This window comes from Notamacropus eugenii, chromosome 4, assembly GCF_028372415.1.
Source record: "Notamacropus eugenii isolate mMacEug1 chromosome 4, mMacEug1.pri_v2, whole genome shotgun sequence".
In the NCBI taxonomy this organism is placed as follows: Eukaryota; Metazoa; Chordata; class Mammalia; order Diprotodontia; family Macropodidae; genus Notamacropus; species Notamacropus eugenii.
The window spans coordinates 75054486-75076691 of record NC_092875.1 but is presented as its reverse complement, the minus strand read 5'-3'; the positions used below and the strand labels follow the sequence as shown (position 1 = coordinate 75076691).

Here is a 22206-nt window from a genome sequence, read left to right as displayed (position 1 = left end):
TACTTCCACCATTAGAATGCAAACTCCTTGAGAACAGGAACTATGTTTGCCTTTCATTGCATCTCCAGCATCTAGTACAATACCCGGCACATAGTAAGTGCTTAACGAATTCTTCTTGAATTGTTGACAGGCACTTTGTTCAAATATGGATCTGACTAAAGTCTTTCCTTCTAGCTAAGGAACTTCCTAGGACCCAGGAGAAAATGACAGATTCAAATATTATCAGAGCTGGTAGAGACCTTAAAAATCTCTAGGAAGTCCTCCTTAATCACTTTCCTTCTTCTTCTAAGCCCCTCCCCTGTGCCTATAAGTGACCCTCACCCTGGCAACACTGTGCTGGAGGATGGAGTCCTCTTCACTATTATGTGAGTCATCATCATGGTAAAAACTAACATTTATGTAATGTCCACTATGTGCTAAATCCTTTACAATAATTACCTCATTTGATCCTCATAACAACCCTTCGAGGAAGATGCTATTACTATTCCCATTTTAAAAAGGAGGCTTCCGAGGCAAACAGAGATTAAATTACTAGTCAATAAATGTGAGGCAGGATTTGAATTCAGGTCTTCCTGAGCCCAGCATTCTATATCTACTACACCACCTGGCTGCCCCCCACTACATAATGTACCCCACACTCCACCCCACACACATTTGACTACAGGTACTATAGGAAGTTCCATAAAGCAGAGTCCAGGTACAATGTTTCTGTCTCTCCAAAGCTCAGACATCCAGAGTAGAACAGAAAGAGAACACAAAAGATTTTGTTAATTGTCTAGGCTGGAAAATGTTCTCTTAAAACCCCATTCTGCTCCGTCTGTCTAGTCCCTCATACCTTCTCACCCTGGATCACAGCCCACTGTTGTGACACTCATAGAATGGCAGAACTGAGAAGACCCAAAGGACAGGGAATGTTAGTAGAAGGGACCTTAGAGGCCAAACCCCCTCATTTTACAGAGTAGGAATGAAAGCCCTTCACTGAGTGATCAGACCCTATTGCTCAACTGCACTCTGGAATCCCCCACAGTCACACAACAGATGAAACACACAGAATGTCTTCCAAGGGTCTTCAGGATCAGTTTTTATTTTTTCAGACACACCCCCAGGGCATGAGAGTGATAAATAAAGTAACTTAAAGTGCACTTGCCCAGAATAAATACACAATTAGAGATACGAGAGAGTGACTGGCACTCTCCCTCCCCTCCTTGGCTTGGGGTTCTCTTGCCCAAGTCTCTTCTGCCACTGAGAGGATGGGTGATCTCCAAGTATTTCACATGAAGGTCCCCATGAGGTAGTTTTGCACCCCTAGAAACCAGCAGGGAAGAGGTAGCCTCTTGGACCCAGGCCCTAGCCTAGGAGTTATTATATAAATAAATAAATAAAGACTGCAGATATACAGATTACTTCTCTCCCAACAACTCTATGAAGCAGGCAGTGCAAGGATTATACCCATTTTACAGATGAGGACACTGAGGATCAGAGAGGATCAGTGCCACACAGCAAATAAATGTCAGAAATAGGTTTCATAATGAATACTCCTCTGCCTCTCTACCCTTGACACCCCCACTGTAAGAGCCCAGAACCAGCATGGCTCCTATAGCTTTCTGCTGCCTCTTTCTGTGACATGTTTGGACTTGCAGAGAACTGCTGGCAGTTAGGCTGGGGATTCCCCAAAGCTCAACCACAAAGTGGGGGGGTACCCAGGTTAAATAAAACAAGGGCATTTCAGCCAACCCCCTCCTCCATCTTCCAAAGAAGACACCACAGTCTCAGTTAATTGGTCACAATAAATATGCCCCAGATGCAGTTATGGGCTTTCCGCCAGCTACCCAGAAAAGGCCAAAGGTACTGGCCTCTGGAGCCAGCTGCCAATCCAGGAAGTCCCCCTCAGTGGTGCTCATGCTAAGCTTGAGCCGCTCCCCAGGATCCAGGAAGATGAGGGAGGACTGGGAGGTGGTGACAATAGAAGTGCTGGAGGGTCCCACCTCCAGGGAGAGAGTCAAGACAGCTCGACTTGCAGAGCCCCGAAACACAGAGACTTCCACGGTGCCCTGGCTATAGGCAGAGACCATCACCTGCTGCAGCTTCAGGTGGGCATAGACAAAGTAAAGCCCAGCGACCCCCACCTCCAGTTCTCCTTTATCAGCATCATATTTCATTTGGGAGTCCAGGAACACCCCAGAAAGACCGGGGTCACTGTACCATCTCAGCGTCTGGTTCTGCACCAAGGCTGTAGGAGTCAGAGGAAACAAAGTCAGTCTAGCTCTAGCATTCCTAGAATCTCAATGTCAAATAATGCCCAGAAGAGGCATCAGAAATTTAGTAATGGGGGTAGGGGGCTGATTTGGGAGAGGCTTAGACATTTCTATGTCCTACACTGAAAAGAGGCCAGGACTGGGGGGAGAGAATTCCTCTTTAGTTAACACACACACAAACACACACACACACACACACACACACACACACACACACACACACACACACACACACACACACACCTCTCTGAGCTGGAGTGGTTTCCTTGCCCCTGGCAGTAGGTTCAGAGCCTCACTACCCTTAAGTAAAAGAAGAATATGAGAGAAGAAAAGAAGAAAGGGATATGGATCATAGGAGCACAGATTTAGAGCTTGGGGAGGGGAAAGGAATAGAAGCCATTGAGTCCAACCCTCTCCCCCCATTTTACAGATAAGAAAACTGAGGTTACATAAGTAACTTGCCTAGGGTCATACAGTTAACAAATGTCTGAGGTGTGATTTCAAACTAGGTCTTTCTGATTCTAAATTCAGTGCCATAGTCGCTATAGGGAGAATGAACGGGGGGGGGGGGGCGAGGGGAGAGGGGGAATTAGCTTACCATTTTTCATCACCAGCTGTGCATAGGGGCCCTAGAAAGAAGAAAGACAAGTTGAGTTCACCTGGATCTTCCTGGGAATATAAGGGAGATTTCTCTCCCTTTATTCCTTCTGAACCATCGCCAGACTCTCCCTTCACAAACCCCTCCATAGTGTCTCCCTAACTTCAAGAGGAAGGTCCGAGTCTTATGAGAGGGGACAAGGTTGGGGAGGGGGAAAAGATTGGGGCAGATGAGAAGGGGTATCCCTGGGGGCGCCTAGAATAAAAAATGGATCCTTTGGGATTTTGCAATGCTATTTCTTGGAGGGGGGGGGAGTGAAAGGAGCTCCTAGTTCTTTCCCTGCCAGCTATTTGGGGGACGTGGGTACCAGTTTCTGGCAGGCTGTTCAAGAGCCTTCAATGACACCAGCGTCCCTTCATGTGGGGAGTGACAGACTACTTTCCTCGAGGGAAGGAGTTCAAGGACACCCAAGTCCTTTCATGTGGGGAAGTAAAGAAACTACAGGGTCCTTTCCGACAGCGGCAAGGCGGAGAAGGAAGGCAGAGATCCGGTGGTCTTTCCCCACACAAAGTGGGGAAATAAGTACCCAGTAGTCCCGGGGTGGGGTGGAGCGAGGAAGGAAACAAGAACGCCAGGGACTTTCTCTTACCTGAGAGGAGACCCGGGGAGCGGACAACGGTTCCGAGGCAGAAGGCTGGGCAGGGTTTACTTTTAGAGCAGTGTAAGTGGCCAGGATTCCGGCTACCAGCAGTAGCGCTGTCACCAGGGCCCAGTCGAGGGCACGGCAGGTGCGGACCGGAGCCTGAGAGACGCGGTCTGGGTTCTCTGGGTCCGAACCGTGACCCATGGCGAGATCAGTTCATGTTCCCCCTGGCCAGGGAGAGCCCGCTTTATCCTCGGGACCAGGAAGTGTAGCCTTCCGGGGCGGGGACCCGACTCCACTCCCCCCCATTCACCCACTGCTTGGGAGGGGGTGGGTCCTAGGCCCGAGCATCCAGCTCTGGGCAAAGAAAGGGAAGTTTTTGCTCTGGGCGGAGGAAAAGAAAGTGATCTTGCTTTGGCTAAGGCTCCTTGGCATCAGGGTTCAAATGTAGTCTAAGTGTTTTATGGGTTGTCTCTGTCTCTTTCCTGTCACGAAAGAATCAGAATCTATTCTGTCTTCATCTGTACTCTCCGTAGGACTCTCACCTCTGTGTCTCTCCTTTCTTCTATCTCTGTCTCTGTCTCTCCCTATCTCGGTCATCCAGTCTCTCTCAACCCTCTAGCCAAGGGGAGTACTGGTAAAAGTTTAACAGCTGGCTCTTGGGGGGAGGGGGGATGTACAAACAACACACTTTAATTTTAATCTGCATCAACATTTTCTCCTTCACTTTCTTAGATCTAGACAATCAACAAAATAATAAATCAAGCCCGGATTTGGAGCGTTTGAAGATTTCCGAATTTTAAATGTTTATCCTGAAAATCTAACAACATGTTGGTTCCAGTACACCCTGAGTCCCGCCCCCACCCCAAGCCCCACCCCAAGTCCCTGGAAGGGAGGGCGGGAGAATGGAAGCTACAGAGAGAGGTACCGGAGTGTGAGGTTGGGGGTAACGCCACTAGGGGCGGGATGAGAGAGGAGTGATTTAAGAATCTCCCTTCCCGCTACAGTATTTCCTTTCAGGGCGGGCTTAGATAAGGCTCTCTCCGGGGAAAGTTGGAACTGCAAGTGTGAATCCCGCAGTAAGCCACGCCCCTTCCAACCCATTCACAACTTCGGTCCTCCTCTAGTCAATTCTACCCCCACCCCCTTAATCCTTGGGCTTGGTGCCTTGGTCTGATCTGGGGAGCTGAGAGGCCCCATTTCTGGGCCCCGCCTCCGACTCTCCTGTGGGGTCTTTTCCAGCCCCTCCTCTTATGACGCACACCATCGCCACCACCCCCAAAGTTCCGTAACTCACCACCCACCTCCTTGCCTGGGACAGTTCCCATCAGGGCAGAGGTCTGCTATGAAACTGGAGACTCCAAACTAGAAATCCCCCTGCATGGAGAAAAGGGAGAGTGGGACAAGGGTTGGTGGAGGAAACCCTGTTTCCCATTTGTCTACCCTGCCAGCCCTATCCCAGGGGTCAGATGATCTAAAAAGTTTGTCCACGAGGTAGACTTCTAGAGAGGGAGAAAGATGCTTGAGGAAAACAGGTGCCCGGTCTCTATTAGGTCGCGCTGTTTTTCCAGCGGTAGCCACTGTGAATGTCTAACTCGTTTCCCTCTTAGTGCTGAGAGGGCAAGAACAGAAAGGTGGCCAGGACCCCAACGACTTCCAGAGTCTTAGAGTAGAGACCTTAGAGACTTCCGACGAGTCGTTTGCTTTGGCAGTTTGGTAAAGCCTATGGACTCCTTGGAATAATTTTTTTTTAAAATACATAGAATTACAAAGGAAACCAACCATATGGAAATATAATTGTCAAAATACTTTTAAAAATAAGTTTATGAATCCACCATCTAGCTGCACCGACCTTGTAAAGAAAATGGGGAAGGGGACAATTGTTCATTTCTAGTTGAACTGTGTATGAAGGAATATGAATGCTCTGTATATGGTAAATGGGGGTTCATGTGTCTGTTGGGTGGGTCATCTGGGCCCATATGTTCCTGGAGTAGATGTGCCTTGTAGTGTTTGTGTGCTATGTGTTTGTTGTGCATGGAGTATATGTAATTCTATGTTTGAGGAATGTGTCTGTGTGGTTTGTGGTTGTTATACAACCTTCGTTTTGGAAGAGGACCAATGACATCATGGGGGAAATCTTGATTTTCCAGTGAATTGGATTTAAGTGAGGCTGTGTTTTGAAAAGTCATCAGCCTGTGGGTGTGAGGCATGTGTGCTGCATGTTTCCATTTCTATGTGTTTACAATGTGTATGGAGTATGTGGTTAAAGTGTGAGTAGAACGGACATTTGCAGAATAAGCGTGGAGCATAATATGTCAAGTTAGTGTCTCTCTGTATATGTTTCTAAGTGTCTGGGACAATTTATTCAATAAGTATTTGTTAAGTGCCTGCTCTATGCTAGGCACTATACAATGGCTCCAAAGACAAAAACAAAGCACTCCCTGCCTTCAAAAAGCTTACCTTCCATTGCATCTTATGTCTGTTTTTAGTGTGTGTGTATGTGTAGGAAGAATGTGTCTGTGGCATATATGGAGAGGGTGTGTATGAAATATATCTATTGGTGTGTCTTGTGTGTTGAAGCCAGTGTGAGCATTTATGCCTCCAAAATAGGCACATGTTACAATTCAGGGCTTGATTTATTATTTGTTTTATTGTTTTTTTCTAATTATTATTTAGATTTAAGAAAGCATAGGAGAAAACATTATATGCAGAGAAATTGGTGTGTGTCTCTGTTTGTCATATGTAGCTGCCATATGTGTGTGCATGCATATGTTATGTGTGGCTATGATGCATGTCTGCAATTGTGGGATTATGTGCATTTGCAGTGTGTATGTGATGCCTTTTTGTAAATGATTTTATGAATGACTGGGGCTACCCCCAGGTCTCGTCATGAGGGGGCAGGACTTAGGAAAGAGAAATTCCTCCTCCACTTCCCCCACACCCAGGGCTCTGGGGAATTTAGCCTTAGTGACTAAACTGTGGAGAGCTGAGGTTTCCTCCTGATTGGTGTCCCTGGGGATTCTGAGCAGCTGCCCTATACTCTACCCCACCTCCTTCTCACTGTAATCCTGGGACTGAAGGTAGGGACTGGCAGAATGCTGATGGGGGAGGGTGCAAGTCTCACCTCGAATCAAAGGAGGAGAGGAGAAACAAGAGAAAAGGAGGAACTGGTCCCTTAGAGAGGGATTGCAGGCCACACACATTCCACATTCCCCTTCACTGGGAAATCACAGTGCATAGGAGGCATGCTTTGAGAGAGCCTCTGCTCCCCAAGGGGTCACATCCCTCCTCAACACCCTGGTTCAGGACTTCCCAAAAGCATCGAGGGATCCCTTTCCTCCCTTTCCTGTCTGAGTAGTATGGGAATTCCAGGGAGAGAACTCAGAAGTTCATCTTACACCAACTACTTTCCAACGCCACTATTTTCACTCTCCTGACAGCCTGTCGGAGGTGGGGAATCTGAGGCCTCTGACCTTGAGGCTGCAGGTTCCCCACCTCCTGGACTGGGTACTACCCCAAACAACTCAGAACCCAGGCATCTCCAGCACCCCCACCACACAGAAGAGACTCAAGCATCTGCCTCGCCCAGCTCTTCCACCTTTATGCACCTTTCACTGCCAGCCATAATCAGTGATAAAGGATCACCTTTACACAGAGGAAATCTAACGAGGTATCCCCATCCCTACACACAGAGGGGACCCAGGTATCCAGCCCCACCGTTCACATATATACACATGCAACCACATATACCTACACACACACACACACACACACACACACGAATCATCTTTACACAGGTATCCCTATCCCTATACACAGAGGGAACCCAGGGGCCCAGCCCCACCATTCTCATATACACACATGCATCTACACACACACACACACACACACACACACACACACACACACAAAAGCACACATACATGAGCACAAGGGAGACTCAGGGGTCTGGCCTCCTTATTCCACAACTCCCACCCTCCCACACACATACATATATATGAGATCCAAATCCAAATGTCTGGTTCTCCTCTGCCGAGCCCTCAACCACTTTTCACAAAGAAAAGAATCACAGAGAAGGAATCCAGACGTCTAGTCTCCAGCTTCACCCCTGACCTCTAGCCTCTTCCAAAAAAAATGCATATACCCAGGAGACCCAGGTAACCCCAGCCCCACTTCACAGAGGAGACCCACATACATCGCCAGATCCCCAAACAGAAAGAAACCAGGTGTCTCACCACTCTCACTTGTAACTCCCTACACACAGAGGGAGTGCCCAGGTGCCCAGTTCCCTAATTTCTACAACTCAAATTTCCAAACTCAAGTCAGTGTAAATTTAAATTGTTCAACATTTCCCCACATTCTGTTATGGCTGGTAGCAAACTAAGCAGCCTAGGTGTGTGCCGCCTGAGCACCCTCGTGTGGTTGGATGGGATACAGAACCCTTGGTGAAGGCTATGCCTCAGTATTTGAAATAGCTTCTATTCAATGCTTATTATGTACAAAGCACGGTGATAAATACTAGGGATAGGAAATCAAGATAGCTCCTGCTCTCAAGAAGCTCACATTCCAATACTGTTGTTTAGTAGTTTTCAGTCGGATTCTTCATGAACCTGTTTGGGGTTTCTTGGCAAAGATACTGGAGTAGTTCGCCATTTCCTACTCTAACTCATAGATGAGGCAAACAGGGTTCAGTGTCTTTCCTAGGGCCACACAGCTCGCAAGTGTCTGAGGTCAAACTTGGACTCAGGAAGATGAGTCTTTTTGATCCCAAGCCCAGGGCTCTCTCCACTGTGTCACCTAGCTGCCTCATATCCTAATAGAGAAAGATAATGTACACAGCAGGTTTCAACTGCGTGTGAGAACCCAATGGTTCTCAGGGGGGGGCAATAACAAACAGATGGCATTGTATCTTGTTTAATCTTTTTCCCATGACAAAACCATAATGACTTTGGATGTTGAACCATTTGATAATGAGAAGGATTTTGGTGGCAAGAACTTTCTTTTTTGAGATTTTAGTAGTTGTGAGAACAGTACGTGCAGAGAGGCAGTTGATAGGTTGGATCTATACAAAGGTATCTCCCTCGAATGGTGGCTTCAGGGACAAGGCTAGTAGCAGGGCTAGCAGGCAGGGGAGGGGGAGCACTTTTAGTCCTGGAGATCTTGGATTTACCTTCTCTATGATGGCATTTGATTTTGGTAATGGTAGAGAAAATAGGTCCCTTCTCCACAAGTGTTGTTCCCCCTTGATAACAATTGTGGGGGCTGGGTTAGAAGCAGGGCAGGTGGTCCTAAAATTCACAGAAATTCCTGGAACCCTTGGCAGTACCAAATCACTGCTAGCCATCATAAATACGCTGCATGGCTTCCTGGAGAGCATTGGCTTCCAAGTCAAGGAACACTTCCATTCAGGTCCTATCTCTGATATATGTTGGCAATGTGATTTGGAGGGTATCACTTAATCTTCGATTGTTCTAGGCATCTCTCTAAGACTATAAATTACAAAGAAAGTGTTGGCTTCCACGGCTACAGGGAATTTCCTTATCTGAAACTCCTTATTATTCATAGCATACCTATGAAATCAGAGACCCAGGCCCTATCCCTAATAATGATAATATTAATTCAAATGTATGTAGCACCTTAAAGTTTACCAAGAACCTTACTTACATTCATCTCATTTGCTTCTCCTAACAGTCCAGTGAGATACGTGTTACTACTATTTCCATTTTGCAGATGAGAGAACTATGGCCAAGAAAGGTTATGTTACTTGCCCATGGCCAAACAAATAGTGTATGAGGTAAGATTCAGGCTCAGGGATCCCTAACTCCAAGTCCAGAGAGGAAGTGAGGAGGCTACTGGGCTAGTGGCTCAAGGAGCATAGTGCCTCAGATATCACACTCCCTTAATGGAGGCATGATGCAGAGATTTGCTGTCATCCCATAGGCTTAAGGGAGGCAGCATATAAGCCAGTTTAGATGTCTAAGTGACCCAAGTGTCATACAGGGCAACAAGGTGTCCCATTGCCTGGATGACTTGAAGTGAGTCACTACTTGCTCTCTGGCCTTGAGAGGACTACCCTAGATGATCTCAAAAGTCTTTCAGCCCTAAATCTTATGACCTTCACATAGACAGAAGCACTTGAACACCACACAAAGCTTACATACACACCATACAAGACAAAGAGATAGAGACACACAATGAGTCACTCTCAACTTATATGATGGTCTACCTAGGTATGAGTCTGTGAGGTATGACTTTGAGTATCAATAAACTCAACCAGAAGCCCCCATACTTATACAAGCCCCTTACCCTCTCATTTCCTAGATCTTCTCACAACTCACCACCAATCTTAGCCCAGCTATCCAACTCAACCCTTCCCCAACCCCATTCCCATTCATTTAAGCCCTTCTCAGGAAGTGGAAGTTTCCTTGTTGGCCTCTGCTCTCCACCTGCTGTACCCCAAAATGTTAATGAGGCCCTTCTCCTTGTTCCCATAGTCCTCTAACTCTTCTGGTTCATAGACTTTCAGAAATGTAAGGAAGCTCAGACATTCTATCTTCTGTCCCCTTGCCTTTGCCCAGATTACTTCCCATACCTGGAATGCATTCCCTCCTCACCTGTCTCATTGACTAGCTTCCACCAAATACCAACCACTTCCTCCAGGAAGCTTATCTCTCCCCTCCCCAAATTGCTAGCACTCTTCTCCTCCCCTCCACCCCACCCCCCCACCCCCCCACCCCTGCCAATTAATTTACATTCACCTAAGTATGTTTAAATTGACTTATCTGTGTGCAATAAAATATAAGCTCCTTGAGAGCAGGGACTCTTTCTCCTTATATTCCCAGTACTGAACCCGCAGTGCCTGACAATAAGAATTTAACAAATGCTAATTTAATTGAGTTGCACCAAGCAAATGAGAGAGGAATACTGGAGATTGCCAAACAAAAAAGGAGAATCTGTTTGAGATTAGAGAACATACATTTGTTGTGAAAGCAAGTGGCACCTCTGTGTGTTTTCCAATATTCTCAACAAGGGCTTCTCCAGCCTTCGCTTGAACGCCTCCAGTACAAGGCATTTCTAGAATGGTATTTCCTCTCAGTGGAGATCCAAGGGCTCCCCCACCTCCCACCCAAGAAATTCCCACATGATGAAACATATTTATGAGACATAGAGAAGTGACAAGATGTGTGTGAATGTGTCCAGGTCTCAGGGTCCCTAGTTCCTTTTTTCTTTGCCTTTGAAAGAGATTTCCTGTCCATCGTGTGGGGCACAAGAAACAGAGAGGATTGTGGTAGCTGAACTAAAGTTTTCTGCCTGCCATGCAGCTAAACAGAAAACCATCAGCTTTGAGATTTAGACTTCTGGATTGTCTCGATAAAGACATAGACCTATTGGACTAAGATATTGAAATGGGGGTCTGCTTAGTGACACATATTCAGAACCAAACCAAGCCAAGTCGAGCACACAGACAAGTCCTCCTCAAGTCCACAGCACCCAGAGGACCAGATGGCAGAGAGCAGCCAGCACAGAAGAGGCGAGTCTAGAGTGGCTCTGGAGGCAGCTATGGAAAATCCCATTTATAAGACTCAAGGAAACACAGCTCACTTTCCCAGTGACCCTCCAGCACAGTTCCAACACCCAAAGCTGGAGTCCCAGACACACTCCCCTTTTCTCTTATCCCAATTCCATGACGTATATGAGTATATTTCAGGAAGCCCCTAATCTCACATGTAGAACTGGGAGTAAGTAGGGAGAGATATGATAAATGCTGAGCCGGAGAAGGCTCCTGCTAACCTTGCTTTCCCTTTCCTTTTTTGGGGCCGGATAGACCAGGAGGCTACTCAGAGTGCTTTGAGTTAGCCACCAGGTGGCGATCTGAGCTTCAGCATGCTTCTATTATGTAAATATAGGCGGTTCTTAGGTTCCAGTATTAAGCAACAATTCAACACTGGCTAAGGATGTTGAAACCATTCACATCCCCAGCTGCCTTAATTAAGTTGCTGTCCAGGATTTTTATCTAAGGATATGATTCAATCCCATCATATTTCATAATTATTTTGATTCATTCCCACAGGATTTAAATCTGTTTCACAACTGCACATGATCTAAAAGGAGTATTAATTGACATTGGGTTAAGTACATATAGCACTAAGCTACTCCCTCAGCTTATACTCACCTTTGAAGGTTGGGAACCCAGTGGTTCTCCAGTTTTATGTGTAATCCAGTGTGCTTTCCATTAACAATCAGTCCGTAGAGCTTCCACCCAATGGAGGAAAATAATCCCTATGTCAAAGTCCGTTGGCATGGGACACTCTCCTCACTGGTGGAGATCAATGCCCCAGATTTCTATGGGGGAAGGGTAGAGTTGATAACAGTAGGAGAGAGGAGAATTCTTCAGTTTTCTTCAAGTTGCTGAGTCTCTTCAGACTTTGGGTACTTCCAGCTTCCAGGTTGGAGAAATAAGATTGATGATGCCAACTCCATGAAGAATAACTGAAGGCAAAGACTCTGGGAAGAAGCCAACATGAGAGGGACATACCATTATGTTCTTATCCCCAGTTTGCTACAATAGAGACTTTGGGGAACTTCTTGGATGAGATCCAGGACTCTCTCTCGACTGAATTGAGTTACCTTGTTCCCACTGGGAGAGCTCTTTCTGTCTGTGTTGTCTGAATTCTCAGATTTCTATTTTTCTGCCAATTTGGATAAATGAGTTTCTTGGCTAATATAGATATAGAGATATAGACGTATAGATAGAGATGTATGTATATATGTGTGTATGTATATATACACAAAGGTATGTGCATATATGTATGTGTGTGTGTATGTCTTTAAAATTCTATCGGCAGACTCAATTAGCTTTTAGTAAAGGTGCTCCCTTAAATGGTATGGCAAGAATAGTAGTTGCAAAAGGTTCTCCTAAACCTGGGACACACTCTCCCACAAATACACACAGCATCCTAGGAAAAATGGGTTCAAATTTAGAGTTTATTTCTAATGGGGAAACACATGTAGTATGCACATATAACAAAATCAACTCATAATTCCTCGTACTACAAGGTTCAGAATTCTTTGCACTCTTTGTAGAGTCTTCATGTGATATCTACTGTGTTGACCATCCTCCCAGCCCCCTAGGCTCACAATCTGGGGGTAAACCTTGACTCTTCATTCTCCTTCATTCCCTGGTTGGTTGTCCTTCATCTTTGAAGAGGAATAAAATAACATCACCATGATAAAGTGAAATTTCAGTGTGTCCAACTGTGGAGGATCAGACCAACATGAGCTCGAAATACTCTACCACAAATAGTCCATGTGAATATTTGAGGTGGATATCCCAAATTTGTACATCCTACATTTACTTTGTGTTGTCTCAATTCTGCTTTGCTCGAAGAGCCCAGCATCCTTTCTGATGTAAGTATGCCATGCTAAGGGATCCTGTGCCAGTGTCTCCCATGTTGCACAGTCAAATCCAAAGTTCTTGAGAGAGACCTTGAGAGTATCCTTGTATTTTACTGAGCCAGGAATCCTGCATCTCTCTAAGCTTTGCTTGTACTTTGTTTTTGATGGAATTAAATGCTGCCTTCTTAGAGGTGGATGAACTATCCTGGTGGTAAATCCGGTGGAATTCTCATTTTTCATTTAGCAGTTTCCGAATTTCCCCATCATTTTCATCGAACCAGTCTTGGTGTTTGCAAGTGTTCTGACCTAGATGAGCAAATGCAGTGCTGTACACCAAATCTCTGAAAGCTGCCCTCTCCTTTTCTGCTCCACTGTTGGCAACTGTATGGCTCAACTTTCCCTCCAAGTCAGTAACAAACTGTTCACACTCAAAGAAGAGCTCTAATTTGTTGACATTAATTATTCTGGTAGTCATTTTGTCTTGGGGGCAGTGCTTTTGAAGAATGTGAATATTTATTCCCCATATCTAATCTGTCACCAAAGTCTTTCAATTTCACCTTTGTTGGTCTACCAGCCACAAGTCTCCCTCTAGTCCATCCTCCATTCATTCACCAAAGTGATTTTGCTAAAACACAGGTCCAATCATGACATTCCCCTACTCAATAAATTCATGTGACTCCCTATCATCTCTGGGATCAAATACAAAATCCCCCAGTATCAATCTTGACCTACATTCAGTTCAACTTCATGCTTTTCTTTGCCCTTTGATTTCCTATTCCCTTGTCTGACAGCATACAAATATTCCAAGATGTACTGCAATTGAATGTAGCTTGGGTTTGCCAAGAACTGGTAAGATTTAAGAGGATATTCTAGTTATTATAGAGACTTTGTGGAATCAAGGGTTATAAATCTTTAGTAAACTGGAGTGTATATTTGAAAAGACTTCCATTCAAAGTTTTTAGCATGGACAACACCATGGCAAAGGAGAAAAGGAATGTCAACTCTGTATTTCTCCTACAAACATGAAAGGAAACATATGATAACTGGTATCTCTGTCACAAGTGTCTCTGCACTCAAGTCCATCCTCCACTCAGCTGCCAAAGTGATTGTCCTGAACTATAGGCTCACAATCTGGGGGTAAACCTTGACTCTTCATTCTCCTTCATTCCCCATATCTGGTTGGTTGTTGTCCTTCATCTTCGAAGAGAAATAAAATGACATCACCATGATAAAGTGAAATTTCAGCGTGTCCAGCTGTGGAGGATCAGATCAATATGAGCTTGAAATGCTCTACCACAAATTGGTCACAGATAGTCCCTTATTCGATAAATTCCAGTGGTTGCCAATAACCTTCCGCATCAGATGTAAAATCCTGTGTGGTGACAATCAAATCCATTCATCACCTTCACTCCTCCTTTCCAGTTTTGTTATACTACACACACATACTCACACACACACACACAGACACACACATACTCTGATACTTAGCAACACTGACCTCCTTGCTCCTTGAAACAAGACACTGTTTCTGAACTCTGACCATTTTCACTGGCTCTACCCCTCCTAGAATGCTCTCTCCCCTCATTTTCATCTTCTGATTTCACTTACTTCCTTTATGTCCTATCTAAAATTCTACCTTTTACAGGGATCTTTTCCCAAACCCTCTTAATTATACTGTCTTCCTTCTATTGATTATTTCTAATTTTCACATATATATGTATATCACATATGTATATCACATATACACACATATATATACATATCATAGACTTTTATATATAACAGTTATATATATAAAATGTATAAAAGTTATATATGTACGCATATGTATATGTGTGTGTATATAGGAACATAGTTATTGAGTGCTATCTCCTCCATTAGGCACTGAGTGTCTTGAGAGCAGAGACTATCTTTTGCCTTTCCTTGTGCCCCCAGCACTTACAATTATGCCTGGAATGTTGTTTCCTTCCTACTTGTCTGAGCACACCTCAATCTTCTTTGTTGGATCTGTATCCAGATGCCACCCCTCTTATGTGACTTTAACCTCTGACCTGGACACCTCTTCTCTTCTCTTCTCTTCTCTTCTCTTCTCTTCTCTTCTCTTCTCTTCTCTTCTCTTCTCTTCTCTCTCCTCACTTCCCCTCCCTTCCCCTCCTCTTCCCTCCTCTCATCCCCTTGCCTCCTCTCTTCCCCTTGCCTCCTCTCCTCTCCTCTCCTCTCTTCTCCTCTCCTCTCCTCTCCTCTCCTCTCCTCTCTTCTCTTCTCTTCTCCCTATATACAATTTCAATGATTACATCAGCTCCCATGACTTCAATCTTCACCCCTATGAAGGTGACTTCCAAATCTACGTATCCAGACTGCATCCTTCTCCTGAGATCCAATTGCATACCACCAACTGCCTAAGCGACATGAATGCTCCACAGGTATCTCAAATTCAACATATCACAAAGAGAAATCACTGTCTTCCCCTTCCCTAAAAACAATCCCATACATTTTCCTAACTTCCCTATTTTTTCAAGAGTATAAGCATCCTTCCTGTAACTCATCCTTAATTCTTCACTCTCTCATGCTCCATAGCCACTCAGTTGCCAAGTTGATTCCTTCCCCACCCCTGCTTTCCTGCCTCCTTTTGCATATTGTCTTAGACTGTAAGTTCCTTGAGGGGAAGAACTATGTTTCTTGTTATCACTTGTGTTTCCAGTGCTTAGGACAGTGCTTGGCATATAGTAGGTGCTTAGTAAATATTTGTTGGATTGGGTTGCCACTTGTAACATATTTTTCCTACCTGACCCCTTCTCACCACCTCCTCATTTCCCCAATACCCATCTAATTGACTTCCCTGCCTCCAAGCTCTGCTCTCTCCATCCTCCACACATGGCCAAATTTATATTCCTGAAACACAAGCTTGATCATGTCAGTGCCTTCCTCTTGCCTCTAGGAGAAATCTTCCCAGTCTGCCTCCAGCCTGTCTTCCTAGACAGATTTCACATGATTCTCTCTTGTGCAAGGTACATCGCCACCAAATTGCTCAACTTGGTGTTCCTTGGGTATGACTCTCCACCACTTGCTAGCCCATGGCATTGTGCTGCCTGTCCCCCATGATCTCTCTCCTCATCTCCACCTCATAGAATCCCTAGCATCCTTCGAAGCACAGCTCAGGTGCTACATCCTACAGTTAGGTGGTGCAATGGGTAGACTCCTGAGCCTGGAGTCAGGAAGGTTCCAGTTCAAAACCAGCCCCAGACATTTACTAGTTGGGTGACCTTGGGCAAGTCATTTAACCTCCATCTTCCTCAATTTTCTCAACTGTAAAATGAAAATAATCACAGCACCCACCTCCCTGAGTTGTTTTGAGGATCATATATAATATTTGTAAAGTGCTCAGCATAGTGCAGAAATGCTTATTCCTTTCCTTACCCCTTCTCACATGAGAACTTCCCTGATGTCACCACCTATTGATCTCTCCCTCCTCAAAATTAATTTATATTTATATTCTCTCTCTCTCTCTCTCTCTCTCTCTCTCTCTCTCTCTCTCTCTCTCTCTCTCTCTCTCTCTCACACACACACACACACACACACACATAAAGGAATATCAGATATATATGACATGTATTGTGCATATATAACATATTTGTGTGTACTTGTGTGTGTACACCATGCTCTCATTAGGGAATTCATTTCAATAGCATAGATCCTTGCCCATCCCATCCTGTTTGACTCTTGACAAGATTCTTCTAAGAATTCACCCCATTGGTCTACCCAGTGTGCTAGAGATCTTCCTTCTTTCTCCCTATAGCAAAAGGATATCAGGAGAGCACTCTGACCATCCACATCTCACCCTTGCCACACAACTGGCTCATTCTCTTTTCCTTTCATACAGCTCCTTAAATATGTCCTTAACTCCTGTTATTCTTCAGAGTATCTCATTGGTTATGTGTTGCAGCCTCCTCACACTTACACTGTCAGTCAAAAAAACATTTATTAAGCACCTACTATATGCCAAGAACTGTGCTAAACTTTAAGGATACCAAGAAAGATGAAAGACTGCCCTCAAAGAGCTTGTAGGCCATTGAGGAAGAGACAACATGAAAACAATGATGTACAAACTTTTCTTTTTAATAATATTTTATTTTTCCCCACTTATTTGTAAAAACAACTTTAACATTCATTTTTTTTTAAATGTTGAGCTCCAAATTTTCTCCCTCCTTCCCTCCTCTCACCCCTCTCTGAGACAGTAAATATTCTGATATAGATTATACAACTGCATTCATGATATACAAACTTTTCACTGCTCTTTGACTAAGGAATGGACTTGCAATTACATCTTTAATTTTTCAAAAATGGTGGTGCTGTCTTTCCTGCTGCCATGTAACAACACTGTCTTTCCTGCTGCCATGTAACAACACTGTTAAACTGTTAGTTTAAGGGTGAGGGTGAATTTCTTACTTCATTCCTACATCAAAGCGGTTACCTTTTTTAGGTAAAAATTTTCTTGGTTGGACCAATCAGAACTAGGAGTGGACAAGATCTGTATGCCTCCATGGATCATTCAAAGACATTTCAATCTGTACGACAGGATGCTGATTGTGATTTTGTAAAGAATTTGGTTACTTTCTGTGGAACCTGTATAATAGTAAGAGTTATCTCAGAACTTGAGAGATTCTAAGCATCTGAAGCAGTGAGAAGGGACATCAAGGGCTAAGATTGAAAGAATTAGCAGCAGTTGGCCAAGTGGTAAGAGGGGAAAGGGGAAGTAAGATTGAGACACAGTCAAGATGGGATCTAGGAGGTCCCATAACCCCCTGCACCTCCAAACAAAAGACTTAGTCTGATATCACCAGTTGTACCCACCTCCTCAAGGACAGAGGGAATTTCCAAGAAAGGGTATGTTCTTTCTCCAACTTCCTCTCCTCCTGTCTATGAAGAGATACTGTAATATACTTCAATGATTCTTTACCAAACATTTCCAGTAACCGGAATTTTGCCTCAACCACAAAGAGGCCAGGGTTTAGCGAGGGCTAAATTTGCCTGTAAATTGAGAGCTAAACCTCTACCTAAACATCAGGGATTTTCCCCACTGAGGCCTCAGAATGATTTTGACTGTATGTACTCCTAACTATTTATTTAATATAAATGCCCTAATGCAGCATTACAGGAAATCATGTACACCTGAAGGACCATTATATTGCCCTTTAGACTTAATACAATCTGTCAATTGTAACAAGGTGTTAACGTTAGTATTAAAAACAGGCCCTTGCTTTCATGGGAAGCCTGGAATCAGTAAAGGAACTTTTCAATTTCCCCAAAACAATCCAGTTCACTCTCTTCCTTTCCAACTCTGGATCCAGCTTACTGTTCATCTGTACTTTCTGCCCCGACATACATGCTAGTGCATAAACTCTATAAACTGTCAAATGCATATTGAAATCTAGGCAATAAATAGATGTGGCATAGGGGAAAAAAACTGTCCTCAAAGTCAGGAAGATCTGGGTTCACACTTTGCCTCTGATGCAAACAGGCTACACCACCCTGAATAAATCACATAACTTCTCAGGGCTCTAAGCAGCTCTTTAATACTATAAATTATATGTAAGGACCAACTTTCACTGGTAAAGTTTCCTATCTTTTAAAACAATTAAATCCCAGGTCTATTCCTTATCCTACTCACTTGCTCTTTCTTGTGTGACTGGAGAGGACAAGCTCCTTTGCATGATTATTGATCTCTTCCAGGAGGCCCTCTAAGGTCTTGCAGCTTGATGCAGTCAGCATGATGTCACCCCCATGTAGAGGACTTCATCACCCACAAGGTATCTTTCCTCTACCTGGTAACTACACTGGTCTCTCTATCACAGTGGCAAATACCTTGGATGAACATACATCTCACTATATGACAGATAGTATGCTCAGAGAGTCACTGAACAAGGTTTTCTCCACTATGGTATCTTTCAAGAAATCCTGAAGCATCCTCACACATGGATGAGAACTACCTTACTATGAAAGAATCTGTAAGTTTTGTTCTTCTGAATCAAATGCAGTGTTTGTTTTTGTAATTAGGATCTTCCATTTTCTACATCTTTCAGTTAATCAGAAAATGGTAAAGATGTGGTCCACTGTTGAATAACACTTGTGGAAGTCTGCTTTTTCCTTACTTACCCCTATTTAGGATGCCCTTGATTCATGTTTAGATGACTGTTGTAAATATTGTGTGTAGTTGGAAAAGGGAACAAATAGGTCAGTAGTCACCAATGCTCTCCTTATTACCTTTTTTTATATTAATAAGGTCCAATTTTTTCCATGCCTTTGTTACCTTCTTCTCCTCCATTTATAATTTATATTCATATACCTATGTATAGCTCATATTAGATCTGGAGTCACTCATTCTGACTAGCAGGTCAGGTCTTCAGAGCAAGACCTGTTCCTTAGAGTTCTAGGGATAACCCTTTGGAGTAGTGGGGTTCCTCCAGCACTATCACTCTTAATCTCCTTTATTGTATGTTTTTCCAATATCATTTCATTATGTAATATCTCTCCAATATCATCTAACCAGTGATTACTGTCCCAGTATCATGTTAGCTGCTTGCTTTCTCCTTAATATCAATTATCCAGTTAACATCAATTGGTTTTTACAAGGGGATATTTACTGAGAAGATATAGCAGGGGGGAAAAGGAATCTCCCTTAACCATACCATACTCTCTTTTAAGATTTAGATCCTGGGGAGAGTAGAATCAGACTTAAAAGTGGACTCTGCTAAATATTCCCACCACTGAGTTCACTTCTGGATGTGGCATGTAGCCAATGGCCACATTGTCTCCTTGCTTGCAGGACAAGGTGTCTTGGCTTCCAGGCTGATTCCCTTCTGGGAATGGTTCAAACAGGTTGCTCCTTGAGACTAGCTCCTCCATGAGTTCAGCTGCTGGGGCCACTAAAAGACTCTGCTCTAGAAGCTTGTCACTGTATCTCTGGTGCCTTTTCTGACCTGTTGAAGTTCACAAGATCATTACCTAATCCATTCCATCTCTAGCGATCATTCACCTACATAAAATTAGGAAAAATAGATACAATAGAAATAGAAAAATAGTAACACCACGTGAGCACAGCCACATGGAAACCACATGGGTAGATAAAGCAACTGCTGCTACCATTCTCCACACTTACAGGCTTACAAGATTTCTTTTCATTTGAAAGATATTGGGGAAAAGAGTGGTAGAGTTCCTCAATTAGAGCCTTTTGTGTACAGATTTAGTTTTAGATTGGTTGGTTGGTTGTTGTCCTTCATTGTCAAAGAAGACCAAAATGTCATCACATAGATTAGCAGCCAATTAAAAGGCTTTTCATCCACACTAAGTAAAACAACAGTAACAGAACTGGAGTTGGGGGCAAGGATCTTCCATTATATGACATCATACATTTCTGGAAGTAAGTTCCTAAGCCTTCACATGGATAGACAGACAGATATATGGTAGCAAACAAGTTTGTGAGTACTTCAAAGACTGGGTCCCTATTGATCAGACCCCCACTACATTTGCACGTCATTTCCCCCCATACTCAAATGTAAGTTCCTTGAAGGCAAGAACTGCTTCATTTTGTTGCTGTTGTCTTTGTCATTTTTGTATCCCCAATGGTTAACATTGTACTTGGCACATAAAAAGTTCTCAATAATGCTTGATGACTTAAATTAAACATATAACATGAAATTTTAAAATGCATGTCAGCTTTGAAATCTCCACCACCCTCAATGGTCTGAAATCTCACCTTCCTCAGTTTGCCTGTCTGTGCCGGCATTTCTGAAACTCAAAGACCTTATTGAATTGTCCCCATTGGTAAAGACTGCAGAGTTGCCTCCTTTTTTGGCTCAGCATATTCATTCATTCACACACACACACACACACACACACACACACACACACACACACACACACACACACCCCTATCATTTGGCTGAACCTGCAACTATCATCACAAAAATACCTTCATGGGCTCTTCAGTATAATTTTAAATGACTAACAAAGGAAGCCCTACTAGCTATCTCATAGGCTGACCACTGAGGGATAGGGCTTCATTCCAGCTTCTACTCCTTGGGAGATTTTCCCAAGCATTTCTCATATGCTCTTTTCTGGAATCTTCTGCCTTTTTCTCCATTTAACATGATGATTCTCTTTTCCAATATGCCTCTCACAGTGTCACATTATATAATCACAGAATTGGAGTCATCTAGTCCAATTGATATACAAAGCAATCCCTACCACAAAACATCCAAGTTGTCACACAGTTTCTACTTGTAAGCCTCCAAGGAGAGAACCGCCACCCACCTCCTGGGGACAGTTCCTTTCACTTTAGAATAGATCTAGTGAGGAAGTTTTTCCTTATATCAAGCTGAAATTAGCCTCTTTGAACCCACCACCCACTGGTCCTAGTTCTTCTCTCTAGGATCAAAAATAATGAGTCTAATCTCTCCTTCATGCTGTCCTGTTCCCCTTAATTCTTCTCTTGTCCAGGATAAGTATCCCCAGTTTCTTCAATGATACTATACTCCTCAGTCATATTGGCAAAGCAGTCATCATCAAAACAATCTGGTACTGGCAAAGAAATAGAGTGGTGGGTGAAGGGAATATATTAGGTATATAATACACAGTAGTAAATAACCATAGTAATCTAATGTTGGATAAACCCAAAGATCCAAAATTTAGGGACAAGATATCGCTATTTAACAAAAATGCTGGCAAAACAGGAAAACAGTTCGGCAGAAACTAGGGGTAGACCAACATCTGACAATATATAGCAAGATAAAGTCAAAACAGGTACATGATTTAAACATAATTTATTAATCATAAACAGATTAGGGGAGCATGGAAAATTTTACCTGCCAGATCCATGGATAAGGGAAGAATTTATGACCAAAACAAGAGATAGAGAGAATCGTGAGATATAAAATGAGTAATTTTGATTACATTAAATTTAAAAGGATTTGCACAAACAAAACCAATGCAGGCAAGATTACAAGGAAAATAGCACACTGGGAAGGGGATTTTACAGCAAGTTTCTCTGATAAAGGCCTCATTTCTCAAATATATAGCAAACTGAGTCAAATTTATAATCGTCATTTCCCAGTGATAAAGGATCAAAGGATATGAACAGGCAATTTTCAGAAGAAGAAATCAAAACTATCTATACTCATATGAAAAAAATGCTCTAAATCAGAACTGGTTAGGGAAATGCACATTAAAATACCTCTAAGGTGGCACCACCTACATATCAGATTGGCCAGTATGACAGAAAAGGAAAATAACAAATATTGGAGTAGATGTGGGAAAAT

At 43.5% G+C, this 22206-nt stretch overlaps 1 protein-coding gene across 1 annotated transcript; it reads right to left on the bottom strand.

The window, feature by feature from the left end:
• Positions 1 to 1054: 1054 nt before the first annotated feature.
• Positions 1055 to 3773, bottom strand: TNFSF9 (TNF superfamily member 9). The gene is made up of 3 exons (XM_072602030.1): positions 3503 to 3773; positions 2854 to 2884; positions 1055 to 2230 (listed from the first exon to the last, which is right to left on the bottom strand). The coding sequence occupies exons 1-3, from the start codon at positions 3698 to 3700 to the stop codon at positions 1782 to 1784; spliced, it is 678 nt and encodes a 225-aa protein (XP_072458131.1). The 5' UTR covers positions 3701 to 3773; the 3' UTR covers positions 1055 to 1781.
• Positions 3774 to 22206: the final 18433 nt, after the last annotated feature.

Coding starts and splice junctions, on each gene's coding strand:
- TNFSF9 (XM_072602030.1), bottom strand. CDS start 3,700: ATGGGTCACGGTTCGGACCCAGAGAACCCAGACCGCGTCTCTCAGGCT. Junction 2,885..3,502: donor CTCCCCGGGTCTCCTCTCAG/GTAAGAGAAAGT, acceptor TCTTCTTTCTAG/GGCCCCTATGCACAGCTGGT. Junction 2,231..2,853: donor ACAGCTGGTGATGAAAAATG/GTAAGCTAATTC, acceptor TGACTCCTACAG/CCTTGGTGCAGAACCAGACG.